General features: G+C 40.1%; 1 protein-coding gene across 4 annotated transcripts in view; it reads left to right on the forward strand.

The window, feature by feature from the left end:
- ITSN1 (intersectin 1) overlaps positions 1–12,795 on the forward strand; it is a 119,123-nt gene that overhangs the window by 15,910 nt on the left and 90,418 nt on the right. For all 4 annotated transcript variants that reach the window (XM_090122025.1, XM_031612531.2, XM_031612530.2 and 1 more), the window contains exon 2: positions 11,844–11,903. In XM_090122025.1, coding sequence (XP_089978151.1) covers positions 11,876–11,903 — 28 coding nt within the window. In that variant the 5' untranslated portion in view covers positions 11,844–11,875. The remainder of the gene's footprint in view (positions 1–11,843; positions 11,904–12,795) is intronic.

The raw sequence follows: 12,795 nt of genomic DNA on the forward strand, positions 1-12,795 counted from the left end.
TATCTCGTAGCTCCTCATCCAGACACCTCTTAAACATGCCAGGAACAGCAAATCCACCACCTCCCTGGGCAGCCATTCCAGTGCCTGACCACTCTCTGAGAGAAAAAGTTCTTCCTTCTGTCTAATCCAAACTTCCTCTGGTACAACTTGTGGCTACTTCCTAGGAGCCTGTTTGTTGCCTGCGAGAAGAGCCCAAACCCCTCCTCATCACAACCACCCTTCAGGAAGTTGTAGAGTGCAATAATGCCCTCTGAGCCTCCTCTTCTCCTAGCAATCCCAGCTCCCTCAGCTGCTTGTAAGAGGATGTTGTATGTGTGGGTTTCTGGCTTGAAGCAGGGAATAGACAATGTTCTCTTTAATCTTTCTTTAAACACAATTGTCACCACTTACTTGACTCAAATGTAGCATTGATGGCTTTTTATCTTTGCTACTGTTTACAGAGCACTTTGGTCCAGTTTCTAAAAGCCTGTTGGTTACCAAATGAATGGAAGTCAGTCAGTACTTAACTTTCATTCAATATTTACATATACTTGCATAAAAATATTTTCATAAATCAGACCAGCTTTCTCTGTTCATACTTCTTATAATTGTGTCATTCCCTGTGTAGCCTGTTATGTTTCCTGAAGGGTCAGGGTCATCTACAGATGGAATATAGGCTTCTTTAAATTAAGTTCATAGAATCACAAGGTTGGAAAGGAGCTACAAGATCATCTAGTCCAACTGCCTTCCCACTACACTTGCTCCCACAGGCTACTAAGCAATATTTCATAGCTCCTCATCCACATGCCTCTTGAACACTGCCAGGGACAGCGACTCCACCACCTCCCTGGGCAGCCATTCCAGTGCCTGACCACTGTCTTGGACTAGATGATCTTGATCTTGTAGGTCCTTTCCAACCTTGTGATTGTATGATTCTAAGTTACCATGTTATGATGAGTTGGCCTTGGCTGGTTGCTAGAGGCCCATCCAGCTGCTCTCTCACTTCCCTTCCTCAGCTGGAAAGGGGAGAAAATGGGATGAAAAAGCTCCTGAGTCCAGATGAGGACAGTGAGATTGCTTGTTGGTTTGCCTGAGGCAGTTACTGGTTTGACTGAAGGGAAATGATCACCAGTTCAAATAGACTTAGGCAGTGAGAAACAAAGGCAAATGAAAACGCCTTCCCACCCAATTATTTCCCATTTCTCCCATGCTCAGTTTCATTCTTTATTCTTGCCTCCTCTGCAGGAGTCTGTAGTCCCTCGCAGCTCTTTGCTGCTTCTTCTCCATGATACTTTGTCCTTTCTCTGGCACAGCCTTTTTGTAAGCCACAGTCTTTCACGGTGTATCCACCTGCTCTGGAGTGATGTCCTCCATGGGCTGCGGCATGGATCTTGTTCTTTTGTGAACTTTTCATGGGCTGCAGGGAAATACCTGTTCCATCATGGTCTCCACAGGCTGCAGGTGACTCTCTGCTCAGCACTTGGAGCACCACCTCCTCCCTTTCTGACTGTGGTGCTCACAAGGCAGTTTCTTACGCTTTTCCCTTTACTTTCTCCCCTCCACTACATAACTGTAGTACAGCAAAAATTATTTGCTCTAATAAGGCAGGCTAGTCAAGAACAGTTACAATCAACCTGTGACTGAACAACAGGATAAAGTGTGACCAAAAGAAAAGGTAACAGCAATATTTGTCTGAAGGACATAAAACATCATACAGAAGAGTGAAGAAGGCAGAGCTATGAAGAAATACAGAGCAGAAGGCCCATGGATAGGAGATGTTGCCTATTTCACTTAATACTGATTCTGTAGTTTAATAGACACTGAATAACTCCTACTAATAAAACACTAATTTGAAAATCTGCTTGCCTATGGCAAAAACCTTTTGCCATATGACTTTTTATGCAGCTGATGATCGTTGTTCCTCTAAGAGTTCAAAAGAGCAGATGCTTGTGGAAAACAAACTGGCCTGTGCTGGAGCAGTTCAAAGAAAGGAGCCATCTGCAGTTTCCCTTATCACCAACTTTATCCCACTTCTGCCCTATTAAACCTTTTTATCCTTATGGCTTTGTCTAGGGGGAGGTAAGAGGGAAGGACCACACAGCTTCTGTGCTCTCTCAACATAGACATGCTGACTCCAGGATTTTACTTCCTTCTTACTCTGCTTCTAGCATAACTGTTGCTCTGAGGCAGAGATGGAAAATATGAAGTGAAAGAGCTGAGAATATCTGAATCTTTTCCCACTTCTTACAGTGTCTTTGGCTATCATGTTTAGATGAGAATAGGGGTTTGCACAGCATAACTTCATGGCATCAGGGTAGTTCTATGCTTAGTGAAACTTTGTGGTGGAAGACAGTTGCTGCTGTTCAAGAAAGGCTTGCTGACTGACCTATTCCTTTTGCTGTCCATATTCATAGAATCATAGAATATCCCAAGTTGGAAGGAACCCACAAAGATCGTTCAGTCCCGCTTCTGGCTCCTCACAGGACCACCCAAAATCCAAACCCTATATCTTTGTTGTTCAAATGGTTCTTGAACTCTGGCAGGTTGGGGCCATGACCACTTCTCCTGAGAACATCAAGCTGAGAGATGAATCCTTTGATCCAGGCACGTCTGATGTTAGATGCAGTTGTGTTAGCCTACTTGGAAAGGGAGAGCACAGATTTGAACTGTCAAAAGTAATTCTTTTGCATTTCAATGTCGTGACAGAAAACACAGCTCCTCCATAGAATCACAAGGTTGGAAAGGACCCACAAGATCTACCATCTCCATCCCCTTGTCGCTTTTGAGCTTGTGCAGGGGTATAAAAAAAAGAAGGGGGGGGGAGGGAGGCTGGGGGGCTTTAGCTGCAGGAGGAGTAGGTAAGAATGATAGGTTCAAATGATGCGTGAGAAGGCAGGGATGCTGGGGTAACATGGTAAAACATGGGAGAGTTCATGTAGAGCTGTGTTGTTCTATCAGTGAACCTCTGGTGTAATTATGAGTTCCTTGACTTGCAAGTAATACAGCAATGTACTCCTCAATACAGGATGTGGCCCAGGAGGACAGAAAGCATTTGTGCTGTGATACTCGGAAAGAGTTAATCTACAGGAGAAGACAAGACAAAAAGTGTTATCATACTATTCTGTAACTGGGCTATTTTTTGCTGAGGCGGTAAAGGAAGAAACAAGGTTACTTGTTATGTGGATTGGAACGGTTAGAAATCTGACAAGGGAAAAATGCCTAGTGAAATAGAAGGCAGCCAGTGCTGCTTTTGGCTTTCAGAACAACTGTGTTAACTTTCTGAAAAAGCAGTGCTAAAAAGTCAAAGATGGCTGAGTCAAAACTATGATGTGACTGTCAGCCTTTCCTCAGAATGATATAACAGTGTATACGTAACATAAAACGTGTACTTAGGTGGTAAAGAACACACAGACTTTGTCAGAAATTGCTTTCCTTTGGCTAAGGTTGAACTCTGGGCTTTGTCCACTTTTCTCTTTTGTTCCTAGTGTATCTTTTAAGACATTGCCACTACTTAGTGATCCTTGAGCCTTGGAGACAGCCAGATTAACAGTTCTGAAATAAAGCATCACTGTTTCATTTTGCCTAAGGTAAATAGCAGAACCAATCTTCTTTATCTGATTCTGTTAGCATTCACTATAGCTACAAATGAATACTTACTGGCAATTGAGATCACTGCTCAAGTACATGTTTGTAAAATAAGACAGACTTTGAGAGTCTAAAAGAATGTGATCCTTTCATATCTAGCGGTGTGTCATGCATTTCCTTGTCCTTCTTACTAAATCCTTCTTGAAGTAAATGCCTGGCTATTATTAAGGTTATCTTTCAGCTATAGAATGTATTTCTAACCCCGTAATTCGTGTGTTTCAGATTTTCAGTATAATAACTTCAGTGATGAAGGGGGAGGAGTCAGAACTTCTCAACTGCAGTTATGTTAATGCAGCTTTTTACTATAAAAAGCATCTGTGTAAATAAGACAACTATTAAAAAATGAAGTTGTAAGTTTTCAGAAACTTCTTAAAAATCCATTCTAAACAAACAAACAAAAAAAAAGACAAAAATTCCCACCTTACAAGGTCTGGTAGTTCAGAATGAAGTCAGCAAATACTAAAGTGAAAAGAAACCAAGATTTTTATTTTATTTCTCCTTGAAGATTTTCAGAACTAGTCAACTGATATAGTAGATTACATTAAATCTTTTTAAATGAAGGCCTGCCATAGTTTTAAAAAGATACTGTAATTCAGACGCTGTTCACTCATGACTGGAATTATTGGATGAAATGCTGTCAGGATTAAAAACTGTATATATGCATATAATTAGAAACAGCAATTCAAATAGTGCTGGCTAGACTATACAACAGAATGCTCTTGTCACTGCAGCCTTTGCTTGCTTTCCTTCCAGTGTTAATTCCATTTGATTAAATTGGGAACTGCTTAAGGGAGAGGCTTTTGCTTGCTTACATAGTCCTTAGTGTCCTGAAATATTTTAAATACTGTGCTTGGGAGTTATTTGAGTACTGCTGGTAATATGTAGTCGTCAGCACTATTTCTTATCTGGATGAGGTTGCTGAAAGTAATCACACTGGAAGATGTTGGGTTATTTAACTTTCTATTTCCAACTTGATCATTTAGTTTATCTGCTCCTTGTAGTTCCCTTGTGCAAAATATGTTCTTGTGGTTCATGATAAGAATGAAGTAGGTTTCTGTTCCAAGTTACACTATTAACTTCTACCTTGAATTAGAATAGAATAATTGTTCAGATGGAAGGGAACTAAAAATCAAGTCCAACTGCCTGACCACTTAAGGGCTAACCAGAAGTTCAAGTGTGTTGTTAAGGGCATTATCCCAATTCCTTTTGAATGCTGACAGGCATGGGGCATGAACTACCTCTCTGGGGTCTCCCTGAGGTCACCTCTTGGCTTTCTTTTTTCCCAGTCTTTACCTATGTCCAGCCTTACTCTGTCCCTGTTGTCCCTCCAGGAAGGCAACAGCACCTCTAGTTTATTATTGTAAGTTTAGTATTGTTTAGTATTGTAAGGGTGCACTTGACTCCTGCATCCAGACCGTTGATAAAAGCATTAAGCAAGACTGGTCCTAGAATTAAGCCCTGACAGATGCTGCTGGTGACACTGCCAGCCAGATGTAGTTCGGTTTAATACATCCCCGTGAGCTCTGCTGTTCAACCAGTTTATCCAAAACTTTTTTAAGAGCTAAGTTTAGATTAACATGTCTGTAGTTTCCTGGGCTTTCTCTCATACTTATTTGGTAGCTGAGTGTAATGCTGGCTAGCTTGAGATGAACCAGGACCTCCCCAGGCTCCTGTGGCTTTTGGTAAATTGGTGAGACGGGTCCAGCTAGAACATCTACCCTCAGTGCTCTGGGGTGAATCCTGGCAGGTCTTGTAGACTTATGAATATTCAGATCGTACAGCACAATTTCAGTGACCACAAATGTAAAGTCACTTTTTTCCCTAGTTATGGTTCTAGGACCAGAAAGCCCAAGATCTGTCATTAATATTAAAGCTGAGGCAAAAAAAGGCATTAAATCCTTCTGTCTTTTTTTTTCTTCCTAATTTGTTAATTGACCATTTCTGTAAGTATCAGTGCACTGTTTTCATTTGACCTCTCCTTGCTATTAATGTACTTAGAAAAGCTTCTTTTGTTACCTGACACAACAGAGGCCAGTGCAAACTCAAATTGCTTTTTGTCTTTCCTCATTTTCCCATTACAGACGTAAACTGCAGCTCTGTACTCGCCATATGAAGCTAGACTGTGCTTCCAGAGCTCATGTATTTTCTTGTTCCGCCCTGGTTCCAGGAGAAGCTCTGTGCAGGCAGGCTTACATTCCACCCCATTTGCTTGATATGTGGCACAGTGGGATTGCCTGCTCCTGGACTGTTAAAAGGTGGTTCTTGAAAGGCAACCAACTCCCATGGACCTCTAAATCTGCTTCAGCAGATTCCCAGGGGACACAGCTAACTAGCTCCCTGGGAAGCTAAAAGTTTGCTCCCTGAAATTTCAGAATGGCAGTTCTGCTGACCTTTTTTCTCATACCCAGTTTATGTCTGGGAAATTGGAGTCTCTCATAAGGATGAGGGCAATTGATGCTGTCTCATCTTTCCCTTACATACAGCACCTGTTCTGCCTGTCCTTCCTGAGCAGCTTATATCCTTCCCTTTTAGCACTTAGGAACTCATCCTACCAAATCTCTCTGATGCCAATGACGTAGTTCTGAGAAAGAACCAAAGCTTCCATTTTGCCCCATTTGTTCCTCATGCTGTGCGTGTTGGTATACAAGCATTTCAGATGTGCTCTGATTCCATAGGATTCCCCGTGGAGCAGCAGCAGAGACAACCCTTTAAACCCTGCCATCCCCAGACAGTGCCACACCAGCCCTTGGCCAAAGCTCAGAGTTCCTAATAGTATCCCCTTCTCTAGTTGCTCCTAGTTTAAGGCCCTCAGTTGGTCTCACCAGGCTACAAGAATCTTTTCTCCCATTGACTGCCATTGCTTTCTGAGCTTTGAGATGGGGATTGTCATTCTTGTTTGCTTTAGAAGAATAGGGCTAACGCTGTTAAGAAGTTGCTTGATTGCTTCTCATTCATTGGAAGAAAAATGGAATACTTTTTCAGAGAATGAACCTGTGAAGTTGCTCTGAAAAAATAATCTGGAATAAAAGAATATCCTGAACACATTGTTTATTGGTTAAATTGGGAATTATTAACGTAATATTTTCAGGTTAATTGAAGAAATGAACTCACACCTGAAAGTATGAGCTACTATAGCTTGGAATACCAAGTAGTGTTTTGGTGAAAGGGAAACTGGAGAAAACAGCAAGCCAGTTATTGGTCTGGATAGCAAAGAAGTCTGCTGTCTGAATCTTATTAAAGATATCTCTGAGCATTAAGGGTCTGATTTGACCAAGAATGTTCTTCATAACATTTCTCTTGAACTTTGACCTAAAGTGTTGAAGAAATAAAATGTGTATCCCTTAGGCAGCCAGAAGAGAAAAAAATCTTGTAGCTCCTGGAAGAGGTTGAGATCTTTCTTCCAAAACCACTCATAGCAGAGTGACAGAACAAGACAGAATGACAGTGCAAAGCAATAAACAATGGCCATAATTGCTTGCAAGTTTATTGTACACAGAAACATTATTTTTGTTATTTTTCTGGGGCTTCCACTGCTGTTGTCAACATCAGGTTGATGAATGTCTCAATTTTTCCTGTTTTTAGGAAGTAAGGAGTTTGTTAAAGTCCTGAGCAACTTTCTGATTCAGAGCAGAGCAAAGAGAGGAGTACTTTGTTACAGCACCTTTTGCCTACCTGCTGGGTTTGTAGTGATTTTTCTTCCATTTGTGGCCAGCTTACTCTTTTTAGCAGGAAATAGATACTATATTTACAAAAGTCACCTTCTCAGCCCTTTTGGTGATTGCCACAGTAATATGAACAGCATCTGTGACTGTCCCCAGCCTTGTTGGTCTGCTGCTGCTCAGCAAAAAAACACAAGAAACAGTAGAACTTCCTGACATCTGGGAGGGTGTTTCAGGATAGTAAATGATTCTTGTGAAGAGCTGAAACTCTGAAAAGTTGCCTGAAACCGGTAACTGTATTCATGATCTGATCGCCAAAGAGCAAGAGTCAGACTCCCTGTGAATTCCTCAAATTATTTTCCAACATCTATCTAAAATAAACAGGCTTTGTTGAAACTGTTGATGTCCTTATATTAATAGTAGTCTAAGGACTTTTCCATATAACGTGGGAAAGCAACAAAACCTGCTGTTAGTCTGTGATATTCTCACATGACATCCTGCTTGGGGGTATTTGGCCATAACTTGGAATTCTTGAAAAGGATGTGGTTTATCTGGTTTTCTTTTTCTTTTTTATACTTTTTTTTTTTTTCCTGTAGGAGAAGGAAGGTGACCGATAAGTTGCTTCAGGGATTACTGTATGTTTTGTATGCCCACCTTATCTTGTGAATTACTGTTTTGAAATAGAAATGTTATGTGGCATTTTGAGGAGAGTAAAAATACAGGTTTTTTTTTCTAGTAAAACTTTTCCATTCTAGGCCAGGCTGGATGTGGCTCTGGGCAGCTTGGTCGAGTTGCTGGCGATCCTGCATATAGCAGGGGGTTGAAACTAGATGGTCATGGTGATCCTTTTCAACCTAGGCCATTCTATGATTCATACAAGGACATATAGCACAGAAACAGTTAAATTGCACTTAATTTATACCTCTTTTTATTTTTATTTTTTTAATTTTTTTCTTCAGTTTTGTATATTAATGGCCTTTTAAGAGCACAGGCAATTCTGAATAGAAATAAAAGGAAAGTTTTGAGACGTAGGCTGTATGTAATATCTAGTGGAGGGAATTTTTGTACATCTGATTTCTGTGTTTAAGTGTTGTTAAATGTCATTGTTTTCAACCTGATTACTTTTCAAAAGTTATTTCAAAATTGTTTTCAAAATTTGAAATAAGATGTAATTACTTAAGTTTACATCACCACCATGCTCACGTATGGAGAAAGCTTCATTTTGCTCTGAAGCCCATGAGGAATCATGAATGGGAGGACTGGGTTTATTCCAGTAAGGTTGACCCAGTGGAAAGAGAATCAGGGCTGAGAACATGTCTCTGAGAATTGTCTGTAGAATGGCCTGGGTTGAAAAGGACTACAGTAATAATCTAGTTTCAACCCCCTGCTGTGTGCAGGGTCACCAACCAGCAGACCAGGCTGCCCAGAGCCACATCCAGCCTTGTCTTGAATGGACAAGTTTCACTAAAAAAAACCCTGCTATTTCATTTTATCAACCCCGTTACTTTGATAATTAACACTGTCTTCCTCTACTTTCCTTACTGGAAATGGGCACTCCCTGTCTTTGTGGGGTTTTCACCTCTGTATGCCAGAGAGGTAATACATTAAGCTCTTTTTGTGGGCAGGTGAAGATGAGTGGCTCAGAGCTTTCTATTGCTCTTTCTAAAGGAAACATAAACCATATGAGCAAAACAAAGTATTTGATGAACCCTTAACATTTTATTACTTCCAGAATTTTGCTTATGTTGTTAAGGGCTTGAGGCTGGCTTTCTAAGGACAGTGCTTACTAGTGATGCAGTTGTGGTTCCCCTTATGGTTTCTTCTATTTCCTGCTTGAGTAACTTCTGAACTCTTGGTCAACTGCAATCAAATCTGTTAGAGGGTTAAAAATAAATAAGAAAGAAAGAAAGAAAAGCCAAAATAAGAATCGCAGAATTACAGAATCACAGAATGGCCAGGGTTGGAAGGGACCTCAAGGGAATCTCCAACCCCCCTGCCACATGCAGGGCCACCAGTCTGCCCATTTAATACTGGACCAGGCTGCCCAGGGTCCCATCCTCTGTCCCTAGAGGTGGCCTCGAACACCTCTAAGGACAGAGCATCCACAACCTCTCTGGGCAGCCTGTTCCTGTACCTCACCACTCTCTATGTAAAGAACTTCCCCCTGACATCCAACCTAAATCTTCCCTCCCTACGAGTCTCTAGAAGTCCCTACAAATATGAATACTGGTAGCTCATTAGAGAGAACCTACAGTTTTTTTGAAGGTAACTGGTGTGTTTACCCATACTGTTTTGCTACCATCTTTCTGGCCCCTACATAATTTTTGTTTCACCATGCTACGTGTTCTTGTTGGGAGGATCAAAGAAGGCAGAGGAAGGAGCTCTCGCAGCAGAGATTGGGGTGTGAAAAATACTGATTTAAACCAACTTGTTACTACTTCAAAATGGTGTTGCAAATTGAAATGTCAATTCTTGCATTTCCATTACAATAATTCTGAATACATGGTAAGTTTATAATGTAATGAATATGCCAGATGGTTTTCAGATAAATAATATTTGCTCTCCATCCCAGAGTTCATCAACCCAAACATTAATCAACCAAAAAAACCTACAAAGTTATTCAGCATTAGAATGCTGTGTAATTCCTTATCTCTTTTAACCTTCATTTTCATATGTAGCAAACCCTGAGCTGCTGGAATCAGCTGTCTGCAGTTGCAGAGTTTAATTTCTGCAGAGATAGAGCCCTTGGGTATGTACCTCTTGGGGCTCAAATGAAATGTAAAATGAAATCTCTGGTTATGGAAGATGGATGTAACATTGGCAATAAAGAGCAAACAAATTAATCTCTCACTGGAGAATATTGATCTTTTATTTCTGTTTTAAACTCTAAGTTGACTTCTCAAGTCTGAAAAGAAGTCTTGTCTTTCTGCTTCTGTCCTCCTGTGCCTGCCTGCCTTAAATGCCTTTCTTGTCCTGCATAGTGTGGGAGATGGAAGCAGGGAGAGAATCTCTGCTCTGCTCGTGTCTCTCCTGCTCTCTTGTTGACTTGAGTGTAAAAGTTGCCTGTGCCATACAGTTCAGTGTTACATCTGTGGCAGTTATGAGAACTCTTTTCTTATAGGATTTGCTTGTAGTTTTGAAAAATAGAAGCGTAGTAATAAGGCTAGTGAGTACACTTCAGAGATTGGAAATACCATATGGGTACATGTGTGATTTTAAACTTTTGAGATGATGCCTTCTGTGCATGAAATTAGTATTGGCCATGTTACTTGGCGTTTGGGTGAAGGTTTTTGAGTTATGTACCGTGCTTGATTGCTTTGCCAAATTATGAGGGAAAAAAATCAGTATTTTTTTCATGAATTGCAACTGATGGAGAGACTGATGCACAGAACTGCTGGGTTTTTGTTGTTGTAGTCGTTTCATTGGGGTTTTTTTCTTTTTTTTTTAATTTTTTCAGTGACATCTGTGGAGTGTATGTATAGTAGGTTCCCAAGTTGGAAGCTAGAGGAGTATGTGGGAAGTGTGAAAGGGGGTTGGGGAGAGGGGAACAAACAAGAAATTCAGACAAAAGGAAATTGTTGGTGCAAGTTAATGCCTTTTCTTAGTGATATTGATAAATTTCTGCTGCTGCTCAAGCAGTCTAAATAATTCTCCTTCTGATTCTGCTTCCTTTGCTTTTCTCCTGTTGCCTGGAAAACATGAGTGGAATCTAGTGGGACAAGAGGCTGCTTTCGCATTGTTTGGTGGCTCCGTGGCTAGCTATTGTCCCCTCTGCTCAGGCAATTCATGTCAGTCTTTGTGTGCAGCAAGAAAAATGTTTTCCCTGTGCTTTTTTTTTTTTTTTTTTTCGTTAAAGATTAAATTTCTGGACTCTAGGCTGCTTTTATTTGAAAAACAAGCAGCGTTAAGAGTATCGCCCACCGATTTAAAGTGTTTTTCCTTGTGATATCAGCTTTAGCACTGTATTCATCTAAACACAGTTATTACATTTGTGAGCTAATTGAGGGGTAAAGGAGTCTTGCCATCTAATTTCATTTTTTAATGTACTTTGTTTAAACAAAGGAACTTTAAGCAAGGCAGTGCAGTACATGATTTTTTTGGTCAGGAGTGAAAAACAGATCTCTGCCAACATTGTATGGTTTCAACAGTTGGAACCAGAGCCAATTTTGTTCTTTAGTAGGAGCGAAGCTGTTACACTTGGTAAAGTAATGCAGCATTGGGCAGTGTCACTGAGATCTTGTCAATTGTGGCTGACTTAATTCTGTTCTTTATTACGTTGCTGATTATTTATAAATGAAGACCATTTTTGAGGATGTTGTTTGAACAGAACTGAAACATAGCTATTTTCTCCTATTAAAAGATACTCGTGGAAGTATAGGGTAGTGCAAGAAATTAAACATTTAGATCTCATGTAAGTAACTGTTCTTGCAAGTAGCATTTATACTGCTTCTTCCTTGCCTTGGTTTGTCCTGTACTAATTGATTATGTGGTGGTACAGTTAATACATTGAAAGTGGAAGATGCTATATCTGTGACTGTGTTTTTCTTTTAAAATTTTCAGGCATCCATTAATAAGCTAAAAGTGAAAGAACCATGGCTCAGTTTCCAACACCTTTTGGGGGTAAGTTGTTTATAGTGTATTCTGATATATTCTCATATGCAAAAATTCTGCATGAAAGTGTTGTCTTCCAAATATGTTCTGTATTGAAGTGTTTTTTGGTCATGCATCTTTCTGAAGCGATACCTTACCTTCCTTGTGATGTTTTTGCAGACCCATTAGAGAACATGCTTGAAATCTTGCAAAGGCATCTTGGGAGGGTCAAGCAGAAAAGTTGCACTGTTTCCATTTTTGTACGTTGTTCCATTGTGTTCCTCAATTTGAAACTAGGGCAGATCCAGGTGACTCAGCCACTAACTGCAGAGCTTATCAACAACCTGATGGTACCTGGTTTTATCTGCCCAAATTTCCCTGATCAGATGTCTTTTTTTTTTTTTTTTTTTTTTTTACCCCCAGAGGGAATTCTAAAATGCTATTTAAATACAATAAATTCTTGCTTCACAAACACTGTTGGTGGTTGAGAAACAGATGTGATTTTCGTTTTAGGACTCCTGGACTTTTTCACTGCTAAAGCGTATGGCAGATGCCTTTGTATGCCATCACTTCATACACTGTCCAAAATCTGTGTTTTGATTAGAAACGAAATGTTAGTAACTGTTGGAACTTGTTTGATTCCACTTGAATGATGCATCTGTTGTGGACTTTTTTCTGAAAATGCAGATATGATTCTCATATGTATGTATCTGTTTATGTATGCAGATGCGAACATACATACATAAACACATCTACACATTTTTATTTATATAAATATATAAATGGATGTCTAGTTTTTGGGATGTGAAATAGCTAGGAACTAAATTTCTGTCTAGTGTTAGAGTTTCAGTAAGAGACTTCAGAAAAAAAAAAAGCACACTGTTCAAAGTATGTTAGAGAGAGACAGTTGTTTGGATGCAAT

Source organism: Phasianus colchicus, chromosome 1 (genome assembly GCF_987193195.1).
Source record: "Phasianus colchicus chromosome 1, bPhaCol1.hap1.1, whole genome shotgun sequence".
In the NCBI taxonomy this organism is placed as follows: domain Eukaryota; kingdom Metazoa; phylum Chordata; class Aves; order Galliformes; family Phasianidae; genus Phasianus; species Phasianus colchicus.